The sequence below is a fragment of the Phlebotomus papatasi genome, chromosome 3 (genome assembly GCF_024763615.1).
Source record: "Phlebotomus papatasi isolate M1 chromosome 3, Ppap_2.1, whole genome shotgun sequence".
Classification (NCBI taxonomy): Eukaryota; Metazoa; Arthropoda; class Insecta; order Diptera; family Psychodidae; genus Phlebotomus; species Phlebotomus papatasi.
The window spans coordinates 49,138,118-49,163,917 of record NC_077224.1 but is presented as its reverse complement, the minus strand read 5'-3'; the positions used below and the strand labels follow the sequence as shown (position 1 = coordinate 49,163,917).

The following is a 25,800-nucleotide window of genomic DNA, read 5'->3' as shown; positions in this document are numbered from 1 at the left end:
ATGAAAATGGAGTTCATGGAAGAAAATAATTTCCGACAATTGAAATTTTCACAATAATTTCCTTCCTGAGTGAGAAAATTCAACCTCTTGGGCATTTGCTTTGTTGCACAAAAGAATTATAATTAGTGCGAGAATATCCTTAACTTTTGTTCACATTCAAACTTTCTTTTGGAATTCTTTTGGGGTTGAAATGCAGTGGGAGTAACATTTTAGGGGGATTTATGTGGTGAGTTAACATGGTATTGTTATTCATCTAACCTTATCCTTTAACCCATTCAAAGTAGATAAACCATTGTTATAATCAGATCATTCGTATTCACACTCAGTTTACCCCAAATGCATTCTCTTTTTTACCCCAAATTTTATTACAGTAAAACCTACACAGTTTTCTTTTTGGGGTTCTACATAAGGATATCCATATCTCATCTTTTAAATCACCATTGAAACCGAATTTGTAATAAATTTCTAATTTAATTTAACATAAGTATATTGGATTATTTCAAATTAAAACCTAATCCTCTTTGAAGGATTTTGAAATAAAAAACTCTTAGGGTAACACAAACTTTGAGAAAAAAACTGGACATAATATATAAAGGACATTATTTAAGAGCTCTTGTGAAGTTTACTTCTCTCGTATGTCTCAATTCTAAAACAAGTCAGCCCAAGTTATAAGGGTTGGTTTGTGGTGGAATTCCAAAAGAGGCTTTTTCTGGGGTGCTTTAACATGTAAGGAATTTCTCAAGGAATTTGTATGAATATTAGTCTTAGGAATTATGTTGATGGCAGCCTTTTTTTATTAAGTCTGTCAAGGTTAATAAATTATAATCTCATTTGCCACGAATGATTTAGCGAAATTCCTCTGGGAGAAATGGATGTGAGAGCAAAAAAACGTGGCAATAGAATTCTTTCTCCATCTTTTCGACACAAAGAAGAATTATCCCGATTTAAGAAGATTTTGTATAATGCAGCGTATCTCTTAAATTCTCCGTGGCTAGAATATTCCATAATGGCAATCTTGAGGCACTTTTTCGGTGGCAAAACTCGTGTCTAATCTCAACAGAAGGCGAGAAACGTGCTTCGTAAGCTTTCTCGTATTTATGCAGAGTTTTTCCCTCACTTTAAAGTTGTTAACATGAAGTAGCTGTTTTCTTTAGCCGTGGCTTGAAGTACTTGAAAGAAGGAAGTCTGCCTGAAGCATTCCTGTGGTGGCAATAACTTGTCTCACAATCAATATAAATCTTTTATGCAAAACACAGACGGAAGAATTGTCAATCCTTTGGACTACTAATCACATTTAACCTTCGTTTTGAACTTCTTTTTCATCAAAGTTTCTAAGACTTCTCACGTATATTAAGCCCAGTTTTGATAAAACATAATTAGGGTACGTGTGCCAATTGAAATATTTTGAAATTTTTTGTTACTTCTTGTTCCGGGCAGTTGTTTGGAACCTTGAAAAGTACTTTATTGTGTTTGTTTTCTTTAAATCAGTACCCAAAATATAGAAAAAATAATAAAAAAATATAGACATTGCTCTGTGTGCTATTCCGGCCACTTTGAGTGAAACATCGGCTACCTTGTTTGTGGCCACCTGGTGTGAAATAAAGGATAGACATTTTCTAAACGTCATACACAACGAGTTAAATATTTTCTTTAGTACATTTATATGATCTACAAACCCCGAGATCTTCCGTGTAAGAATTTTTCCCGAAGACCTAAAGAGTTGATCTTCGAATTTCAAATTTACGCGCAGATTCCTGATAACTCTTTTCCTCTCCTGACCTCTTCTAAAACCTTTTCTACATCATCTTTTCTATATAGACGATGCCTTTTTTTCTTTCTATGAAAATGAAAAAGAACTAAAATGAATAAGAATTTTGGGAAAGCAAAAGATATGGCCGAAATAGTAATCACTACCTCCTTGGAGAGCCGCTTACAAACTGTCTATTTTTTTTACACGAAAAACGTGATCCAGCTGGGAGCTTTCACTTGGAATCTAAAGAACGATTCCCTATTAACACAAACTTAAACAATCTTTAAGGAAGGTCAATCAATTTCAATGAAAAACATTTGCACTGCACCATAAACTATACACTGAGAGAAATTTTGTACTAAAATTAAGAATTTTCGCCATGAAATTAAGTCTATTCAGTCATGAAATCCGATTAAGATTTCTTTATTCTTATTTTAATGCCTACATCTACTAAAATTGAGAATATACTCAAAATAAGATTTTTTCGAATTAATTTTAAACTTTTTGTTAAAATTCCAGAATAAATTTAAGAATATTACTTCATAATTTTAAGAAAATTTGATTTCTTAATAATATTTGTAAATATACTAAAAATAAGAATTTGGCCACGTAAAAATAAGATTTTAGGGATTAGAACCAAGAATAATTTTCCGTATTAAAATAAGAATTTTTTATGTAGTATTAAGATTTTTATTTCATAATTTTAAGAACATGTTACACTTACATTAATACATAATGAAAATTTTTTTTTAATATCTTGTCATATTGCTCGCGATTTCTTAACTTTTTTACATCCTCCTTTACAGCATATTTAGTTTCACTTTTTCCATAAGACAAATTCTGCAATAATTATTTACATTGAATGACTTTTAAAAATCTTGTAATTCTTTTACAGCCAAATTATCGCCAAGCACAAAATATATCCACCTTGTTTGATTTTTACTTCTCATTTCAATGCCTTCACGTTCCAGATTTTTCAAAACCTCGATTAATTTCTTAAGACGAACATTGTTTCCATATAGTGATAGGTCCTTAGCTCTGAAAAAATCGGCTACCAGTACATTTTTCAAGTTTGACAAACAATAGTTGGGAATGACAGGAATTGTGTAATACACGCCACGATTCACTGTGCGGCCCTTGATTATTATTTACTTCGAAACCATCAGCATAAAGAAAGATGGGAAACACTGTCTTATCTTGGTACTTTTGTTCGATCTTCACCCAATATTTAAAAGTAACAAAATGATTATATGAATGTAACTGCTTTAAATGGTCTATATTACTTAGCGTTATATCCAAATTATCTCCACTTTCAAAATATTTTTTTAATTGAATATGTATGTCATGTATGCTGCTTTGAACTTGATGGAAATCGGATACTGTTGATTCTGATAGACAAATTTCTACACCGTCAACAAAATCTACTGGGGGTTTAAAAAAAGATTCCTTTTCCAATGTTTTCAAAATTTTATACTCAGTGTTAATTGATGTAAAGGAACTTTCAAAACCTTTAATATATATAAGTGAAACTCTAAACGTCTCTCGGCACACATATAAGGCACGTATTCTCTCAAATCTTGTATTAGGGGTTCGACAATATTTGTGGTTATTTCATTCTCTATATCAGTGACATTTTTCCTAGTGATATTTGAAGTTGCGTGCAAATACAAAACAAATTTTAAATGTGGAGCTATAAAATTTGTTGGCTGGATAGCTCTCAAACTTGACGGCATATATAATCAAAGTTCAATAAATTCCTAATTGGTCTGGAATGTAGAGTTTCAACGTTACAACTTTCATTTGGTATTGTTTCGGGATCGAAAGTGCTACCTTTGACATGTTCTGTATTTTTTTGGGGGTCGTAAAAAATAATACTGCGTTTGTGTTTCTTGATGTGTGTTCGATAGGCGAAAAAATTTTGAAAAATTTGCTTGTAGCTAGTGTCCATACACTTATATTCGAATTCAGTGGGTGTTTTTGCGTGTTTTTCAAGTGATCAATCAAATGGTTTTCTTCTCTCATGACACGCTTACAAATGCAGCAAATAAGATGCATTATTCGAGCTTACCTAGGATATATTGTACCTTTAGATCGAAGATCCTATCTGTGGAAAGGTTATAACAACAGAAACTTTGCAGTATCTCCCATGCATATCTGCACTTGTTGTTGTACTCAATCGAGAAGAGAAACTTCATCTTTATGATCACTACCGCACGCAAGTCTTGAAACTGCCCAATGAGAATGTAGATTCCTTGTAAATGACCTAAAACGTTGTTAGTCGTCCCAAGTTAGCTCCAGCGACAATGATTATGAGGTGGTTGATTCCGGATCCCTCTTGCTTCAGCTCTTCGACCTTTTCATCAATATCTTCTTCTTTTGTAACGTGAACCACCAATTCATTCTGGGCATCGCGAATTGTTGGCCTTTTGGCGAATTGTTGGTCAACGGTCGAAATCATAAGAGTTTCTATTCAGGCAAACACTCTTTATTTCACTTACCAGAAGTTTCCTGGAGAGCGAAAACAACCGTGCTTCCTTCTTCTTCCACGAGATTATCGTTAGGGCTGGAATTCTCGGCAGGTTTCGGAAGAATTTTTCTGTACTTCGCCGACATGTTTTTGAATCTCCCGTACAATTTGCCTGTCGGGTTGGACTTTGATTTAGGTGCTGGTGGTTTGTAATACAAATCCTGAAAGGGAGAAAAGATTTTTTTTAAATAAGTACATTCATTGAATTTTCGATTTTAGTAAATTTTCAATTACTTCATTCTCTGAAGGGAAGAGAGTTGCTTGATTTCTGCGCTGTACCTCTTAAAGTCTCTTACGGACACATGCGAGGAATACTTCAAGTGATTGTCAATTATAATTGCAGCCACCACGTTCTGGTCTGTCTTATCCAGAAAATTTGTGTTCTGGTAATTCTTCATCACCATCCGTCCACTTATAGATTGGTCCATCAGTTTCTTCAGTGAAAAATTCTCGAAGAAGAAATTTCCCATCAACACCTCCGCCTCCACTGTCGCATTCATCAAATTCAAAGGGCTGAGATGGAAGTGGAGCGATCTCCAATTTGATCAAATAAGGCAGAAAATACGTAAAATGTTATTTTATTAAAAAGATTGCAATATACTAACCTTGTTGACTTCTCTCCACGATCTCAACATGTGCCGGAAGAGAATAGCATCTTCCAGGAGACATTCTTTTGCAAAAATCGTGCTGATAGTCTTCGAATCAATAACCTCCAAATGTCTCAATGAATTGATTCCACATTGCAGGAGCCGCTCAATATCGTTAGAACTTAATTTCCAGTCTTGAAAGACCTCCACGGCTTGCAACTGGACATATTCTTCCGCTTCGACATTCTCAGAATCCATTTTTCACTTTTTCACAGCACTATTTGGTGAATTTTCACTTTTTTCGCAACCACAAAAACACACGCGTCACTTTAGCTCTCTGGTAAAAGCAAAATGGAGTCTTCGTGCAACGTCATAAAGAAATTCTATCCTTCGCACTCGCACATCTAAGAAAGGAGACGAGAGAGAGAGATAAATAGATCGCACGGCAGCGTCTCTTTCCGTCAAAAAACTAAAATCAAGAATAATCTGTCATGAAAACAAGTACATTTCGTGATAAAAACAAATTAAGATTTGCTTATTCTTAATTCTATTCCGTTTTATATTGTGAAATCGATCGACTGAAAAAAGATTTTTTCGAACGCGGAATAGATTTTTGCATGTTTTTTTTTTTTTTCATATTTTGACAAGATGGCCGGTAAATTATTCATAGGAATTACGAAGATGAGCTAATAATTCATGAGCTTCTGATGAAAAAAAAACTGTTCAATTTGGGTAAAAGATGACAAGTGAAGAGTTTGCTAAAAAACAAATATAGAAGAATCGCTCCAAATCTCTCAGAGCATGTGTGGCCCTGCGGTTAAAGCGTCTATCCCTTGATTTCGTCTCATTTTGCTCTGGTTCAAATTCCACAATACTTGCAAATTTTTCATTTAGTTTTTTTTACCCTTTTTTACACCAAATTAATTACTTTTCTTCATAGAATTGATAACAACAAAATCCTCGATCAGTTTTAACTGCGATTTTTCTACATACATAACTTTTTTGTCTGAAATTACGCATACCTACTAAAATTAAGAATATTCTGCCATAAAATTATGATGATTTCAGGATAAAAACAAATTAAGATTTTTCTATTCTTAATTCTATTCCATACTAAATAGCGACATTGAACGACTATAAATAAGATATTTTCAGATGATTTTTAATTTCTAGAAAAAAATCGCATCTAAAAGTTATCGAGGCTTTTTTTGCTATAATTTCTATAAAAATTATCAAATTGGTGATAGATAATAGTAAAAAAAAAGCCTAAATGAAGAATTAGCAAGAAATACTGTGAGATTTGAACTAGAGCAAAATGACACGAAATCAAGGGCAAGACGCTCTAACCGCAGGACCACGCACGTTCTGGAAGGATTAGAGCGATTGTTCTACACTTATTTCTGCATTCACTTGTCATTCTTTTTTACCTCAAAGGACTAGAATTAAGAATACAAACATCTTAATTTGCTTTTATCCCGAAATCTACTTGTTTTCATGACTGATTATTCTTGATTACGAAAAGGTCTTAAAATTATAAGGAACCGATCTTAATTTTATTTTCATGACTTTTTCTATGAGAATAAAAATGATCCGAAAAAATCTTAATTTAAGTCGTTCAATTTCGTACTTTGGAAAAGAATAGAATTAAGAAAAAAATCTTATTTTTCTTTTATTCCGAAAGAGAGTTGTTTTCATGACGGATTATTCTTAATTTTAGTGTACAAAAAGGTCTTAAAATAATGAAGCACCAATCTTAATTTTATTTTCATGACTTTGTATGTGAATAAAAATGATCCGAAAAATTCTTAATTTAAGTTGTTCAATGTCGTAATATGGAGAGGAATTAAAATAAGAATAAAAAATCTTATTTTACTTTTATTCTGAAATTAAGCTGTTTTTATGATGAATTATTCTTGATTTTAGTATACGAAAAGGTATTAAAATAATGAAGAACCGATCTTAATTTTATATTTTTGACTTTTGTAAGGGAATAAAAATAAGGCGAAAAAATCTTATTTTTAGTCTTTGGCATATTCTTGTAATTATTACAAAATAATCTTAATTTTACTCTAAAACTCTGATAAGTCGAATAAATATTATTCGGGAAAAATCTTATTTTAAGTCACGTTTTATTTCAAGAATATATTTTCCCGAAAAATACTTATTTTAAGAAAAAAAAAATCTTAATTTCATTGTTATTATATTCTTAATACAAGAATTTGACATAGAATTAAAATAATGAATGTAAAAATATTAAAATTACACCATGGTATGACTAAATCGATTTAAATTTAATCTTTTATAGACTATTTTTAAGATTTTTCTGGTCGAATTATTTTAAGAAAGTAAATCTACTGATTTTAAGTCTTTTTTTTTCTCTCAGTGTACTAAACTGCCAGCAATACAAGGGATCTGTAACATTCTTTGTAAGACATTTTCCACACAGAAATTTCTATAACACAACATTAACTCAAATTATACTCAAAATTTAACGATTTTTGCGTTAAATTGTATTTTCGGTCTTTCGTGGATAATTTGAAGTCGTGAAACACTGTATAGACCTTTTTCGAAACTTCTCTATTTCCTCCTCTTACGACGTTTCGGAGATTGGTTGTGTCCTTCTTCAGGTCTATAATGTTTATGGACAAAAATAGAATATATAGGATTTTTTTCTTTTTTTCCTCCTTTCTTTTCGAATTATCTAAATTTTTCTTTTTTTTATAAAGGACTTACATGATTAGGTATTTGAAAGTTCTTATCAGGTTTTTGGGGAATCACTTAGACAATTACAATTTCTCAAAAACCTGATAAGAACTTCCCCATACCTACCCATGTAAGTCCTTTATAGAAAAAAAAGAAAAATTTAGATAATTTAAAAAGAAAGGTGGAAGAAAAATCCTATATATCCTATTTTTGTCCATAAACATTGTAGATCTGAGGAATGTGACAACCAATCTCCGAAACATCAAAAGAGGAGGAAATAGAGAAGTTTTAAAAAAGGTCTATACCGTGTTTCTTGACTCCAGTATTTGTGTTATTACATTCTAAAAAGACTTAATATTTAAAAGAAAAACAAATCATTGACTATTCGAAGATTAAATCCATAATTTTAATTAATATAGTTGCTTAGCCGAAGTTACACTCAAAATGGTCGAAATTTGGAACATTTACCCTATTTCTTGAGTTTTCTAAACAAGATGACTCAATATTTTTGTAGAAATTTTCCTTTTAATTTAAAATTTGAGTACATTTTAAGAAATACTTGATATTTCCTCAAAACTGTCTGTTATTCTTTGTTAAACTGTTTTTAAAGAAGAATGGAATAAAAGTTTTTAAACAGTTTTAAACTATAAAAGTGAAATTAAAGTTGATGATGTTCCAAGATTAACATAGTCAGATTTCCTGAATGAGATACAATCCAGAGTATTTGCATTTTATAAGCTAAAGATAGTACGAGTATTTCAATTTTGAGTTAAGTTAGAGAAAAAGCAATAGATCCGCAAAATCTAGGGTAAAGTACTTTAAAAGGAGTTAGGGTAAGTGTGCCAAATTTCGGCATAGTTGTGCGCAAGCGCCAAAGTCTCAAGTTTGAAATGTAATATCTTTAATAGAAATTGATTTTTTTTATTCCTTCTACTTAAAGAATATTGCTTAGAACCTTGTAGACAGTTTATCGTCTTCATTTTCTCTAAAATCATTCTTAATATATTTTAAAATGAATAAAAATGTAGATATAGCTTTGGTGCCCTATTTCGGACATCTTCATTCTCATAGTCCCTTGCCCTTCAGGAATTCTTCCAATGCCTTTTTCACGGCAACTCGTTTGTCGAAGCCACATTTTTTGCTATTCTTTTGCATTGTGTAATCTCTAGAAATTCATGAAAATTCGAGGAACAAAAAAGATGACCGAAATTGCAAGCTGACCGGAATTTGGCACACTTACCCTAAGTTCTTTTTGAAAAGTATAAAACCGAACAATGTTAATATTAAAAGATTATCTTAGTCATGATATAAGGGCACAGATTATGATTTTAGAAAGTAGAAGTTTTATGTACTTGTCACAACCCACATGATCAAGGATATGGAGCATTTAATAACATATCGTAAAATGGTCGTAAAATACCTTATACTTCTCTTCTAATACAAAGAAGAATGGGAAAATGGTATTGGTGTTGACCATCTTTCGTCATAAACGAAAGTGGATAATTTTCATACAGATATTATGAGAAAAAAAATTTGAACCAATGATGATAAATTCAGGGAGTTCCTTTAAGTTAGCTTGTGTTATTTCGAAAAAAATCTGTTTTTAAAATAAAATTACCGAAGAACGGGTAAAGAGCTCTTGATAAAACTCAGTTTAAGGTTTTGAAACGTATATACGATCCTTGTCTAACTCCTTCTTCTGGAAGCTGCCTTATAAAATGAATATTTTTATATCTAAATTTAGGTTGACAAGTGTCCCTAATGATAGCCGATAAAACTTCTGTTTCTATACTTGTAAGTTGAACTACAAACTTATCGTTTAAGCTTACATTAATAAAGATCGGTTAAGAACCAACAGAGATATAGAGTTTCAAAAATTGCCTGACTATACTTTTAAGTACATTAAACCTCAAGAAAGGTGGAAGATCCCACAAAACCTATAAACATATTCCAATTTTATTAAAATCGATTGGATCTGTTTGCAAATGAAACTATAAGGTTTTTCTCATTGTTCGAAATATTCATTTGATCTTATAGCTTATTTTTTGAGCGTAATTTGCTATGAAATTTATTGAGAGCTTTCGATTGCGCATTCTTAGATTAAGAACGATTAATTGGGTGAATTAATCTCGAAGATATGATTATTCAAACTTTTAACTTTTAACACTCATATCGAGGGCTACATTCTATACTATTCTAAATCAATTTAGTCTTATATTATTCCGACCGAGAGAATTGTTGTTCCTGGGGCAGAGTTCTAAAACCAGTAAAATTTTAGCTGTCATCCGATATCAGATCCGATATCTCATTATTAACCTAATAATGAGATAAGCCCAAATTAGATTTGGTTTTTAAGATTTTACTCAAACTATCCGGATGACTTGTAACATCTCTGATTAAAAAGAATCTTCTCTATCATAAACTTATTTGGGTTTAACACAATTTTTCTCTAGCGAATGAAAGTATAACTTGTAAAAAATTGTTTTACGACTTTGCTCATATGTGGAAAATATTCCATCATGAGTAGTGAATTAACGTGAATGACGAAATCGTGACGAAATTTTCATGTTTTCATGAATCATATTTCATTCACTCAATGAATGAAGAATTATTTTTTGAAATGAAAATTATCGCTTTATTTTATTTGATAAATTTAGAAACTTTGTGCTAATTAATACCTCGGAGTACAAAATCGGATAAATTTTCATAACTAAGTTAATTTCATCTTTGGAATAATTGTTTCAGATTTACTGAACGTAAAATTCAATCAACGAGTATTAAAAATTAACATTATTTTCAAATTGTTTTGTGGATTTGAATGAAAAGTTTTAATGAAAGCTTCCCTTTGTTTGAAAAGTTGTGAACGTGTTTCAATGAAACCTATATGCTCTTGTTAGGACGTGTGTTACATTCCACATCCAGAATTAACTTTTTCACATACAATTGAAGGTATAGGGGGCTTATTATTTTCTCACACATCTCATGACGCACAAAGATGAGCATTGGGATTGGGAATCTTTTCACGCGCATCTGAAAACTGCCAATTTGCCCAAGATATCGGCCAAGACAGTTGTTCCATCCTCATGCGAACACATTTGATCATCAATCCTATGAAGTATGGGAAAGCATCGTCACATCGGGATGTGTTGGAATTCCAAGTGAGGCGAAAAACGTGAACCGCATTCTGATTGAATTCTCTCCTCAAGTACATTGAAAGATGGATATCCTCGCCATTCCAAAGAGTTTCACACAGCATACCTTCTCCTTCCTGACGTAGGGAAAACATGTCACACAACATCGACCCCCATTGCTAACAGAAACATATTGAATTTTATGACATTTTAATATCAAAATTGAAAATTCGATCTCTCACAATCCATTACCATGAAAATATCTAATGAAAATTTGAAGGAAATGTTGTAGTTGATGTGGCGAAAAATAGATTTGAAATAAGAATTGCGCTTATATTCTATGGGCAGCTATAAACATGTCAGGAATTTTCATTTCCTTTTCCTCTGTGGATCCTTTTCTCTTCTTTTTCTATGAGAATGAGACAAACGCGTCGACAATAACATAACCATTGAGGGAAGGATGAAGCTCATGGGAAGGAGAAGTTGGTATCTCTTTGGGACCTTTCTTGATTGTATTCAGAGAAAAGTGTGTTAAATACGCAAGTATAAAATCAATACAATAAAGATTTTTATGATTTTAAGTAGATTTATCACGGATAATATTAGAACACCACAATTGTCAGATTAGAACATTATAATAGCCAATGATTGAGGTTAAAAAAGTTATTTCTTATAGTAATATTTTGTTGAAATTTAAAATTTGAATTATATTTTGGAAAAATGAATAGAAATTAATTAGAAAGAAATATCCCACAGCTATGATATATTTTGCGTAAAGGGTGCGGCTAAGGGCATTTTCTATATATTATATATGGGCATTTTGAAATATACAACTTTTTACTACTTTTCTGTGAATCTCGGAAAATCTCTCTTAATGGTTCCTTCATGAGATAAATTTTCTTCGATTTTTGTTATAAATCCCTCAAGGGTGTCCGGACTAAAATAGAAAGTCTGATAGGCTTTCCATTTTATTTCGAAACGTTTCGAACTCTTGCTCGAAACTCGGTGCTTGTTTTTTTTTTTTCAAATTAATTTCAATTCTCCTTTTCAAATTAAAAGAAAACAATTGAGCTTTACTCTGGCTCACTTTTGCCTATCTTTCGACGCATATAATCTCGCTCTTAAAAAGTTCTAATCGTTTGGACAATCAAGATAAGTCACCTGTGTATTTTTTTTTTTGTTTTTCAAGAAATACTTGGATAACACCTGGCATCGCAATTGTAATACTTAAGCAAATAAAATCATTTAGAAACGATTTCATTTTGATTTTGAGTGCGATAAATGAGCATGAAGTGCTGTCAAATCTCGAGCATTCACGATTTTGTAATACAGAAGGAAAAAGGAACATGTGAAATTTTCACGCTAGGATTTCAATATTCTACAATAGGGTCGAAGGAACACCTCCTCGATAGGGAACCCCTGTTGACACTTTTGTAAAAATGATGAAATTTATTAAATGTATCTGGTTAAATGCTAGTAATATGATGTTTTTTTCTGTAATCTACCTTTTCTTATAAAAAGAGATGTTCAAATTTCATATCCCAAATCGGTACTGAAAGTGTCAATAAGTATGACATGATAGGTTCTTAAAGTGTCAATAGATGTTCCTTTCACCGTAGGTATTCCTAAGAAAAACTTTAAATTCTGTAAAAATTATTTAAGGACCGTCTGGGTGAATTTCGAAAAGTTTCAAAATATAATATAAAATGCCAGATTTTCTATTTAAGCCCGGGCACACTTTAGGAAGTAACAAAGAGTGGATCAAATTTATTTCATAAACGTGCCCACACAGCTTGGTGAGATTTTAACTCGAGCTTTATGAAACTATTTAAAGGAAAAATCGGTAACCATTTTTAAAAGCTTTGGCACACATCATCTTGAACGCAAACCATATTAACCACTCGTGGTGAAGAAAGATTGGCGCTGATGACTGTTTTTTCGGGAAATTAATCAGTTGATGTCCGCCAGTGCGCGGAAAATGTAAACAGTCAAATAATAATGAGATTTTCCTAGTAATCATTATTAATTTTTCCATTTGCGGTTTCATAAATATTAGTAGGTATCCTGTAGGGGAATTCTACAATTTTCATGGCACTGTCACACGTGAGTTCGAAGCCTGGCAATGCCAATCGAGCTTTTTTGTCATATCATATGAGTTCGAAAATGCAATTCACTGATTTTTTAAGGAAATGCCTTTACTTAGTGATATTATGCAAATACAGCCTGTCTTGGTTGATTTGTTTAACAATATTCATTGTTATTTTAATTGCCAGAAATCTCAAATATGTGACTTCTGACAATGTCACGTGAGCAGAAATGGCAATGTCACGGCTACAGAATCGCATTTTCGAAAAAGCTCTCCTGAGATTCAAACCCAATTTGTCATATGGCGTTGCCAGAGCGTTACAGAGTTCCCCTCCTGATACGAATATTTAAATGAAAAAAAAAATAGCGAATATTTTCGACTTTATCAAGATTTAATTATCTCAAATTCACTATATTTTATCATTTCTGGTGGAATTTTCTATAAATGAACGGTTTTCAATGTACTTTGCTTTGTGGAGCATCAAGAGTTTTCTTTGAAAGTGATTGAACAGAATCTGTTCGCTTGGTACGTAATCCCAAGAAGTTTGTGTTTATGCACAGAGAGCGACAATCAGATCGCTCAGATTTGTGGTTGGGAATCAAGAGTTTTCGTAACGAAAAATGACAATTCCTCAATAAGTACCAATGAGGTGGCATTTATAGGGGGACTTTTGATTCGAAACTGTTTTTTCGAAATAAAAATATCTCACTGAGCTTTCTCGGTCATTTTGCCTACTCTCAGGCGCACAAAATATCGCCCTGAGCTTTCTCTCAGTGACAATTGCCTATCATCTGGCGCACAAAGTATCGCACTGAGCTTGCTCAGTGGAAATTGCCTAACTTCTGGCGAACAAAAAAACTCTTCGAAAGTTCAATCAGCTGTTTTTGTTATTGATACATATAAAGTGTTGTCCGTGCGGATTTTTCAAGACTTTTCACATCTTTCAGCAGGGATATATTTAAAAATGTCTAGTGTTACAGTGAAATTGTCTAGTTAATTTAATTTTTACAGATTGTGTCTCTATTTTTTAATAACAGTTCCACACACACATGAGGAGAAGATCTGTTGAGTAAAATCTCCAAAAAACGAAATATTGCTATCAAGAGAATACAAGGAGTTCTAAAGTAAGTTGAAGGTTTAAATTAAGTCTAGCTATCATGAATTATATAAAGGAAAACTAAACATTATCTATTGTAAAGCAACTTCATTAGCAAAACGTTTTCGGATTGTAAAGCAACTAACGATGTTTCCTTAAATTCCTCACAATATGTCATAAAATCCTGCGGTGAGACGAGTTTGATACAATATCTTTTTAAATTTATTTTTCATCAACCAATAATATTTACTTGGTAACCCTTTGACTTTTATTAAATGATTGCCAATACCACGTACCTCAAAGCAAGTTCGAAACGTTTCGGGATAAAATAAAACCTCTGCTAGACTTTCTATTTTAGTCGAGACACAAATGGGAGTATTATAACAGCTAACTCGGAGATTTTATTCAGACACAAACCTCAAGGGAAGATTTTCCAAGACTCGTCGGTACAAAGCACAGTGGGGTGCATTTTTAAAATTCCCTCGTTTAAAAGCATGCTAAATGGTCATAACCGAGACACGAAGTGTGAAAAAAATGGTCGCTGTCTCGGCTATTTATATCTACCCAAGCTATGTATTAGGGCGTTTCAACTAGGAAAAAAAAATTTTTGGCACTATTCTCACGGTGCTATATTTGATGAGACAAGAAAGTTTTTCTTCTACGACCATATGATCAGACGCTGTTTAGAGGTGGCTGAACGACCCTCTCTGTAGTGTAAAATCCGGTAAAATCAGAAATTTGTTCTACAGAGAGGGTCGTTCAGCCACCTCTAAACGGCGTCTGATCATATGGTCGTCGAAGAAAAACTTTCTTGTCTCATCAAATACAGCACCGTGAGAATGAGAATAGTGCCAAAAAATTTTTTTCCTAGTTGAAACGCCCTACTATGTATGTGGGCGGTCTTACTAGTGCATAGCATTCCGGGTGCATTTCTAAATACTCCCTCCCACTCCTCGTATAGAAGACGCCTGAAGGTGCATTTTTCGTGTAAAAATGTAATTTTTCATTTACTTAAATACACTTATAACTTACACAAAAATCATTACACTTAGTTAATTACACATTTTGAGTGTAAATTCATTTTCAAGTTCATTTTCATGTGGCTCAACAATTTTTTCATTATTTCTTATGCAGTAAGTAATAAGTTTGTCTTGATTAATTTAAAACCATTTTTAAAATTAAGATTTTTCTCAGTGTACAAGAGGTTCAGTTAGTACGGAGAAAGATTTCTAACCACTTGAGAACATTACGTCGATTTAGTGAGTCATTCGAAATAAAGTATTTCAATAGAGAAATTGACTTTTATTGTCAGCATCATGTTGGGTTTTACATTCTAATGGGAAGGAATGAGCATAAAGACCCTTCAAAGCTCTTTATTGCATATTTTATTTGTTTCAGCAATTTCCCAACCGCGAATAAGGTGTAAATTTCCTCATTATTATTTTTTTCCTTTCAAAAGATCAGTCGTGTTAGGATTTGGTAAGAGAATTTATTTACATTTTCCTTGTTGTAAGGTTAAGGAGGGATTTTCCTTAATCATACTGAATTATGTATAATATTTTCATTATTCATTCAATGTTTGTGTGTGTAAAATCTATCTGTCTCGGAACTGAAAAAGAATCTTCTGGAATACAAGTTCATATTATCTCTCTAACACTCGAATAGATTTTGAAATTTTATGTCATGAGGATTTTCATTTCATATTAAGGTGAAGAATGTGGGAAAGATGAAGTAAGAGGCATCCATGTTTGGAGGGTGGGAATCCTCTTCATCATTTATGTTTTTGATTCATTTTTTATGCAAGAGTGAATTTTTCTGAAACCATCATGAGCTTTGGCTTTCACGAAAACTTTGGTAATTTTTCTTCACATTTATGAAGAGCTTTCCATATGTGCCAAGATACCATTTATTGTGCCATATCTCCCTCAACATTTACAACTCTGTACGACTTATAGTACCAGGGAGTGAAAAGTATCGTTGAGCTCTTTAACAATTCAACACATGTGACGATGGCTTTTTTCCCCCTACATTTCTTATTTTCCTTCTCAGGATGAAGTGAAGTGATTATGAGGACACCACTTCAACCAGATTGTCATACAAGGGATGAAAAATATTGGATCATAAATAATCAGAGTCACACTTTACATTTATAAACATCATCTCATGGTGTGTGCTTACTTGGAAAATCTGAGATTACGAAACTTATCGTGGTGAATAAATAAGAAAGAAGAAACATGGAATTGCATGAAGGGCAACTGCTTATTTTTGGATCAATAACACATGTGATGTTATTTTTATGTACTCATTCCTGGAGGAATATAACACAAAAGCTATAGAATTTATTGCTAGATTGACAGTAAACAACAAGTTCTTTTCCTTGTTTATCCTCCACAAAGCGTAAGCCAAAAGCATGGGTAATTTCCAATAAATAGCTCATCAATTTAAAGCCTCTGGGAATCTTAAATCAGTTTTACAATTTACTCAAAAAAGCTTTCAAAATATCCTTTCTTTATGAATCTATAAAAGTTTTTAAATTTTTTATAGCTTTACCTTATCCTCTCGGAAGTTTTGTTACGAACTGTCTATGCCGCAGAATTTCATCTTGGAATAAAATAGTGATATTCGCTTACATATTTCCGAGAGAAGCATTGTTTTTTATCCTCGTTTTATTTATATAAACTAATTTTGTTGTGGATATAATTCTATAATCGGATAACCGGCATAATCGGTTGTCGGAAACCGGTGCTGTTATTTAGACCTAATACACCTTTTATAATTATTAAAATATATCTTTTAATGCAATACGTCAGATATGAAAAATCTTGGCCTGAGATATTTAAAATCGTTATAAAAAATTGTTTTGGGGAGGGTGGGGCAGTTTCACTCAACTTTTTTTCAGGACTTCTTTTTCTGAACAAATATGAACCATATTCAAACTAATTGTTCCGTTAGTTTCTCTTAGTTTCTCTATCTGAAAACAGGACAATTTCTAAATAATTATTTTTTATCTTAAAAATATTAATTTTTGAAAGTAATGCATGCGTGGAACTATCCTACCCTCCCCTATGTATTTAAAATTTTTATTATGTTGATCTCTTGCATTTAAATCGTCCGAGAATGTTTTAATATTTAACAAGTGTTTAAAAAATTATTGTCAAATTTAATCAAATATAAAACCAGATACAGGAGTCTTTAAGTTCATGATGCTTCACCATAAGTAACGAATAAATTTAATCGCGAAATTTTATTACTGGTAGTGAAAACAACATAAATCCCATATTTTTTGGTACCATCATATCCTCATTCGGTTCCCTAAAAAAGCTGATGGATGTTTCATCCATCAACGCTTATCACCATTTGGCCTTGTAACAGGTTTTCATGGTCAAAGGATTAAAGCTCTTAAGATTATGGCAATATTTGTTATGGCTTCGGCACACCTTTTAGACCAGGAAAATTTCATGAAGCCCAAATTCGAATCTCTTTCTGGCTCACAAGATTTGCTTATGTCTATTTCATTCTTTCGAACTTTCAACTCGACTGAGCTAAATTCAATTTGGAATGATGTTTAAAAAAAGAAGAAGAGTGCAAATGAATGAGAGAGACATATAGAAAGCATGTGAGAAAGACAGGGATTCGAATTTGAAATTTTAAAAATTTTCCTGGTTTAAAAGGTGTACTGGAGCCATTAAGATTAAATTTACTAACACACTCCTAAAATGAAAACGAATGAATTAGTTTGATTCTCTGACAAATTAGTAGAAATTTTGTTTTTGAAAAATTTGAGCTTATTTGTAGAATACTCGAGCTCATGATCTTCAAATTGTAAATGCTCCAAAACATTTACCTATCTATAGGGGGTAAAAGCTCATAATTTTGAACGGTCTGCTTATAAGCATCGATATTCCAAGTTTGAAGTCCGATATTTTCAATACGAATTGAAAATAGGTGAATTTGACTCTTATTTTGGACAACTTGGTTATTAATGTGGACAACTTGGTTATTAATGTGGACAACTTTTCTGTAAATTTGGAAAGCTAATCCACCTCAACAGGATGCCCATTGTTCTTTATTTCATGAACCAATCTTACCAAATCCTCTTCCTGTTTATGTAAGTTTATGTTTAGTGTCCAATTTTATCCTCAAAGTGTCCAAAATAAGAAACCGGACAAAATTATGAGCCTTTCTCCTATAAGTGAAAAAAATTTGTACGAAGCTGTGCAAACCAGTACAACTGTGTAAAAATCGCCACTAAATTTTAATTCAATCGAAGTTTAGATTTGTCTGGAATTTTAAAACTTTTCCATTGAACCCATACTTGTCCAAATATGTTATAAAATATGATTACTGGAGCTTTTTTTAACGCTTTTTTAACATTTGAAAATAATATTTTGGATAATATATTATTATAAGTTTGGTGATTCTGCATCTGTATAAATCAATTAGGTTGTGAGTTAAAAAAAAATAATTAAAAATAAGTTGCAAGCAGTTATATTAGGGTAGACCGGGGTAGATTAGCCATCAAAAGAAATATTTCATTGTGTATAATTTGTACAAAAAATGTTTGTATGATGCTGATAAATATTTCAATGAATAATAAGGGAAGTAGGGTGGAGTAACCACTTGTCGCCATGTTTAGGAAAAAGAGGAATTAATTTTATTACAACTTTTGAACTCTTATTACAAGATAACTCAAATTTGACACCGATATATTGGCTTTTGATTCATGAAAACAATAGTTCTAGAATTTAACGCTGGACTACTTAAGAAACTAATTTTTATTAACAATTCAAAAATAACCAATTCGTCGCCACTGTTCCCCAGTTTTCGCCAGTTTTGTAACCATTTCTCGCCACCCACTTGAAAATGTCCAAACTCGATTATTTTAGGCAATGTTATAAAAAGATTGCATTCAGCATTTCTTTTTCCTCATGATCACCTTATTACTACTCACTTTAAACGATTTTTCTTCATTTTTATTTGAGAAATTAAAATTATAGGTCTATTTCAGAAAGTAAACAATGCAGGTTTGACAACTGACAATCTGCGAAGTGAAGTTAGCGTCGCCTATTGAAAAGGAATGGCGACAGGTGGTAAAATCATTCCAAAATATTGCCACTTTTCGCCATGCCTCATTTTTATATAAATATAATATAAAATGAAATATTAATTAACTAAATACAAATTTTATATATTCCACAAGTGTAATTAAATATTCAATGGACAAATTATTGATCCAAAAAGGTATTTTTTGCTTGATGAAAATTTGACGACACTTAGTATATTTGGTAAGAAATATTGGATTCGATATGCACTTGCTAAAAATATAACTCTAAAAAATGCTCAAAATCGTAAATCCAAAACGAATAATTATTATTTTTCGACTATACGTAACGCAGGTAAAAATACAAAGAACCTTGCGGCTCATTTATTTCACAAATCGCGAAAAATAGGTATTTCAATATAAGTGGCGAAAAGTGGGGCACTGGCGAGTAGTGGTGATTCCACCCTATATATTTAGAATAAAGAGTGGTTTCCTCAATATTCCTTCGAAGACAAACTACAAGATACCACTATCTAATACTATACGTGGCTAATTCTACCCCGGTCTTGCTTATCGACTTTTTTTTTCAACTTGTCGCCGACCTAGAGCTTAAGCGGTAAGAGATATCAACTTTCGGTTTTCGGTGACCCCCTACTCCCCTCCAGCCCCTCCAAAACCATGTTTTTTAACAATCCGAATTTACAAATTCGACGAAAGAATTGAGAATTTAGAAGATTCACATTTCCTTAAAGTTTTTAAAAGCTATTCCAGAATGTTCCCCCTTTAAATTCTTGTCATGTGAAAACTCAGTGTTTTTTTTTGTATTTTTGGAGCCTATCTTGTAAACGTTTTCCCATTTATGATGGTGGTGTAATGTGAAATCCTCTCTATCTTTCAGCTTCAGCCTCATCGTAAATTCTTGTGGTGGTGTTAGATTGACAAAATGCAGACAAATGTCCAAATTGATTCGAAGAATCTTCGATCATCTCCGGACCACATCAAGCGTCGTGGCCACATAACAATTGAGGTAAGCTCCTGAGGAAATAAACACCATTAGCACCCTTAGAGAAAACCCTGCCTCAAGATTTTTCCATCCGATTAGCACAAGAGAATGTTACCATCCGCTCCATCAATTATATCCCCCCTGATTTTCCCTTCTGGCTTATCTCTATGCCGCCAGGAGAGTCATTATGTGGATAAGGAAAAGTTGTCGAGGATGACAAAAACTTTACCCCAAAGACATACTTTTATATCCCAATCACACTTGCACGATATCATCTTTTTGATCACAAGGAATTTATCTATTTCACCCCTCAAGCCATAAATTACCCCTGAAGAGCTTTCGGGAATCAGACGTTTTGGGGAGCTTTACAGTGCTTTCTGCTCTTCCTCTCAGATCGATTGTGGAGGGGAAATGACGTAGAGTTCTACTGCTCGTGGGTAGATGGTAGCAGTTCATATTGGGGGTTGGGTAGGTGAACAAGATGTTATATTTGGCAAAATTGGGGGATTTTCAAATGCGAACGACGCAAATGAAATGACAATGATGGAGCGTCTAGACTCCAGGTAAATTTATATATTGACAGATTGTTCCTGATAAATTGGTGGTGATATCTAATCAGAAGTACCGTATTTCGACAAATGATGCCCCATGTTGTGATCATAGACCAAAAGGCTAAGTGGAGTGTGACAGAGGATTAATAACAATAAATCCTGATCCCCATCTATCATGTTCCACTTCTCATCTTGGCCCTTTTGTGCTCGTTGCTGTCTATTAAATGTCCCTTAGCAACGGAGATGAAGCCCTCCTGTGGGGAAAATTGAGCTACTCCACTTCTCAATGGGGAGGAATTAGAGAGAAGACGAAGGTGGAGATTTGTTTTGTCCTCTCGAAAGCCTATCGGGTGGCTTACACAATGAGAAATGGTAAGTCTTCACAATGACTCTTTCTGGAAGCTCATTATATCTGTACAAAAGAACTGTGTCAGTCACATTGACGGAAATTCAGAAGAAAAAAACAGACCCATGCAAATAAGCTTTATAAAAATTTACTGCACTTGTACGGTATTTTTTTGTGCAAAATAAAATAAAAATTATGAATCAATATTTCTTCAATGTGGAACATTTTTTGCCCCTTAGCGTAAAACATCATTCTTATTTACAGTCCTCCCGGCAACATCCACAAAAAACACCTCTAAGTAAATTTGTAAAATTTTTGGCATCATACATAAATCTTTCTTCAAGGAAAACCTTTTGGCATTTTAGCTGATGAGAGTCATCTGTGAAAGATATTCGATAAATATTATTGTAAAACTCCTCCAATCTTCTTGTGAATTAAACAAAAGAAAAAAAAATCACAAGCACATTTTGAGTACTTGAGGCAATCATAAACACCAAAAAATAATGGAAATGGAACATTGAATGTGGGCGATGTAGCACAAAAAGAGATTGGTTCATATTGATTTTCATAACCATTTGAAAGATGGACAGAATGATACCCTACTCGTGGAACCGTCGTCAAAATTTATTCATTGTTTTTTTTTTCACCCCATAGAATTTCGTATTCATTACACGTCTTGCAGATAATCCCACGTTGACCCCCCCGGAATGTCCCCAAACCTCGGCAATTGACTACAAAATTACATATGTCACTTTCACATTAGGCGTCGTGTTCAGCATTATGCGGGAAAGGGGTATTCATTTCACTGAGATTTGTATTTAAGGACTAACAAGAGAAAGAACAAGCAAAGAGTTCAAAGAAATTATTTACAAATATTTACCAATATAATTTCTTCAATAGGAGAACTAAGAGAAAAATGTGACAAGGCGGTAAACTGAAAATTCGAATGGTTTTACTTACAAGCCTTCAGGAATCTTCCACAGTGTTCAAGATTTTAAAGAATTTGAATAGGGTAAACAGGGTAATTCCGAAATAAGAAATTGCTTTAGAAAAGTAAGGGCACTCAGTGGGGCAAGTGGTAGAGCACTCGCTCTATGATGTAAGTGTCCGGGGTTCGAATCCCCTTTAGGTTACCAAGAATTTTTCTGGCGTTAAAGGTCTTCAGTTCAGATTGCATCCAGTGAGCTCCACTGCCCTTGATGCCACTTGCATGGGACTGACAACCTCATCCCGTACAAGAAAAAAATAATAATGCATATCTAAAAATCTCCTGGAATGTTGTGCCAGCATTATTATTATTATTATTATTATTATTAAACCTTCAAAGGATAGACTATTGAAATTGTTTTCCTGTTTTTTTTTTTTAATATTTTCTTTTCATGGGATAACAATTTTGAGCCAACTTTATTTTTAAAATTCATGCATTATTGAGTGTCTTCAGAATAATTTTCAAAATGCAACACTTTTTTTCAAAAGAAGGACTTTTAAGCCATGTCCTGTCCATTCGACCCATTCCAAGATTCGTTCACATTTATATTCATTTTTAAAAAACTACGTGGTCCATAAAGACTAAAAACAGCATAATTTTCTTTAATTTATTTCTTTAACTTAAAAAAGCTTATTTCATTTAGGCTCTGAGCACAAAAATGTGCAACAACTAAACTATTATATGCAATTTCCACTTAAAAAATTAAAAATTCCGATATTTAAAAAAAAAATCTTTGCGGTACAGTCACGATTATTCTAAGTATTTATCAGAAATCCAAAAACAGTCTCGTTAGCATCTCGTATTTAAAAGAAGTATTTTTGAAAAAAAAAAAATGAAATTTGTATTTTGGGAAAAATTTAATACAAAAAAAAATCCATTTCAAGTGTATTTTACCCACGTTTTGACTTGTAAAATAAGTCGTGCTTCAGGAAACACAAATTCCATAGTTCAAGTATGAGTCTAACTCATTTGCTAATAGGAAACACTTTGTTTTTGACTTCAGATGTATCTACTCTAAGTAATTATGATGTGACTACCGCCAAGTAAAAGAAAAATCTACAAAGATTAGATCCCAATGGTTGAATTCTTAAAATTTTATAATAATAATTTTCGAAAATATATTTTAAATGTAGATTAAATAATTTTTATTATTATGTTGAAAAAAAAAGAAAATATACTGTCTATTTATAGTATTCACAACCCACAAAATTCTTTTAGTAAAAGATTTATTGTGAGAATTTTTATGATTTTTGAACTACCTGCAAACTATGATTAAGGATTTTCATTAACTTCAATCACCTTTGAAAAAAGGGTTTTTCTACTAATTTTAAGTAGAACTGGGCCTTGAATTGATAGATTTTCGCTTACTTATTGATATTAATAATTGGCCCACCAAAACATGCTTAAACATGCTAAAATAGCATAAATATGGCTGCTCAATTAAATTCGAATTCAGCAAATTGAAATGTTGAAACAAGTAGCCCCCTTTGAACCAAATTGTTCTTATTAAATTTATTCATTCGTAATAATTATTTGTGACCAAAAAAAAAGTACAGTGATTAGTAATAAACTTACACGAGTGAAGCTTCAGTATCGGGAGTGATTTCCTGAGTTCCTCCAAAGCAATTCGAAGGAAATTGTTATCTCAAGAAATCGCAGTTGGGATGATTTCATACAGATTTTCAACAGCCGCCTTGCCTACAACCCTTTCTTCTGGCTTTTGGGATTCTTTTGCATTACAGATAAGTGACTTATATAAGACATTTTAAGTACTATCGCATATTTTCCGGAGTCATTCACCATTAAAAATATCGCGGCACTATTTAAAATTGAACAAATTTCTTACAAAATGTGTCCTGGCTCTGTAAGAACTTTCAAGTAAATTCTAGAAATCTTATAAATGCTCAATTGGCTCAACTGAATTTAAAATTAAATTGTGAAAATCCTAGTGTGATAGCACCGTAAAAATACGATAAAAGCCTAATTCAAAGGTGCCCTATTACCTCTTATCTTAAATTATATATTAATAAACGGTGGCAGCCAAAATCCCTAAAGCCGAAATCCCGAAAGCCAAAATCCCGAATGTTCAAAATCCTGAAAGGGATGAAATTATGTGGAGCAAATGTGTACAACAATTTCTCAAGCAACAAAAAATTGCCCTTTGCTTCCAGCAAGCGCGAGTGCAATCAGCTTTGACACTTTTAAGAATTCGTGATTTTGGCTTTTGTGATTTTGGCCTTCGGGGTTTGGACCGGAACCCATTAATAAACGTTATTGAATAGTTATAAAAGTCAAGCCTTAGCAGTTAAAATCGGTATTTAAATAGTGATAAATTTTCTGCGATTTCTCCTTTAAATCTTAGACTTTTCATTGCTTAAACTCTACAGATAGAGTACGTCTGTCTATTTTTTCAGCTCTCGAAATGTCTATGTATTATGTCCACCGATCCGAATTCTTGATTTTTTTTTCCAAATATATAATTTCTGGAAAATTTTGTCACTCTATTTATCTATCTATCTATCAACACCCTTCGAAAGACAAATAGTTCGAAATCCATGAAGTGGATGGTATCGGTAGTGTGTAGGTCCGATCACCCTAGATTTTTTTTTGTACAAGATAGGTCTGTATAAGAACAACCATCTTATAAAAAGTTGAATATAATTTGTGTGAAATTTAAATGGGTTCACCACAAATTTGTTTACTACAAATATTAAAAACCAAAAAAATTTTTTTTTTAAATATAATGTGTTATTACCTTTTGGTCAAAATAACACTTTAAGGCGATCTGTTACACTGATATAAGTTTTTGTAGCGTCTCATTGTTTATCACTTTTCACATCCGTTTTATGACAGTTTCTGCTTTAAATTCGTAATGTATCGACAGCAGCTTTTAAAAACTTTATTGAATAACACCCCCACAGGATTCACAAGATTGATTTACAATAAGATTTACAAGAAAGATTTACAAGGAGATAGACACTTGCGGTGGTTTCCGTATTTGAAGTAGCGCCTCTAAGTCAACTTTCGATCATTACCATGACCTGCATTTTTTCCTATTCCACCCTTGATCCCGAATTCTTTTTATTCAACAATTCTTTTATTCTTTTATTCTTTTTTTCTTTTTTCTATTCTTTTTTTTTCAACAATTGAAACTTCAGTCTTGTTCGATATTAAATTGTATTACTTCTTAGTTGTTTTGGCGATCTTTTGACTGTTTTTTTTTTTAAATTGGTGAACCGCCAAAGTAAGTATAAAAATAAGTAGAAAAATGTCGCAAAACATTGACAAACGATTTTTAGAACAAAGAAACAAAGTCAGAATTTCGAGAAGCCGTAAAGCTAAAACAGTTTATAATATTTAATAAAATGTTCTTTTTTCCATACTATTTTTTTGATATTTTGAATTGATGTTCTTAATAATTTACTTTAGTTAATTTCCATTTAGATAGCTGTGTTAAAAAAATGAAATATTAAAGAATAAATATAATGATGTGTCCATGAAACTCATAGATAAATATCCCTTTGATAGGGCTGTTAATGGTGGGGCGTTGAAGGATGGATGTGCCTAATCTGCTTAATATGTCGTGAACATAGGGCTTGGAATTAATTGAATGCTAAGATCAATCAATTGTGTGATGGATTGTAGGTCTGTTTGCAAACAAATCCTTCAACGTGGCACTGGAAAGCGTTGGAATTTTTCAAGTTTCACCTAAATCCTGTAAACGAATGCCACATCACGCACGTAGATTGCGGATTTGTATAATGGAGAAATGAACTTTTGGGAACTTTTAGTTTAATCTAAAATTCTACTCATCTCTTTGATAAACTTTATCATCCAGCTGTTCATGCACTTCCCCTGGTTGAAAGCTTTTTGACCATGCTCTCGGAATGGTGTCCATAGCTACGGCTCTCTCGGCTTCCATTCCGTTGCCATGGAGCTTTGACTCTCTCTCAATCCTCTCACTCTCACTCGGAACTTCATTCATACCGGC

At 32.6% G+C, this 25,800-nt stretch overlaps 2 protein-coding genes across 2 annotated transcripts in view; one reads left to right on the top strand and one right to left on the bottom strand.

The window, feature by feature from the left end:
* Window positions 1–25,800, top strand: part of LOC129808058 (inactive dipeptidyl peptidase 10) — a 273,322-nt gene that overhangs the window by 18,914 nt on the left and 228,608 nt on the right. The window contains exon 2 of the mRNA XM_055857740.1: window positions 19,820–19,948. Within this exon, the coding sequence (XP_055713715.1) occupies window positions 19,865–19,948 (84 nt within the window). The 5' untranslated portion in view covers window positions 19,820–19,864. The remainder of the gene's footprint in view (window positions 1–19,819; window positions 19,949–25,800) is intronic.
* LOC129808068 (uncharacterized) lies at window positions 4,262–5,254 on the bottom strand. Its single transcript, XM_055857750.1, has 3 exons — window positions 4,883–5,254; window positions 4,512–4,811; window positions 4,262–4,438 (listed from the first exon to the last, which is right to left on the bottom strand). Exons 1-2 carry the CDS (start codon window positions 5,120–5,122, stop codon window positions 4,641–4,643), a joined length of 411 nt encoding a protein of 136 aa, XP_055713725.1. The 5' UTR covers window positions 5,123–5,254; the 3' UTR covers window positions 4,262–4,438; window positions 4,512–4,640.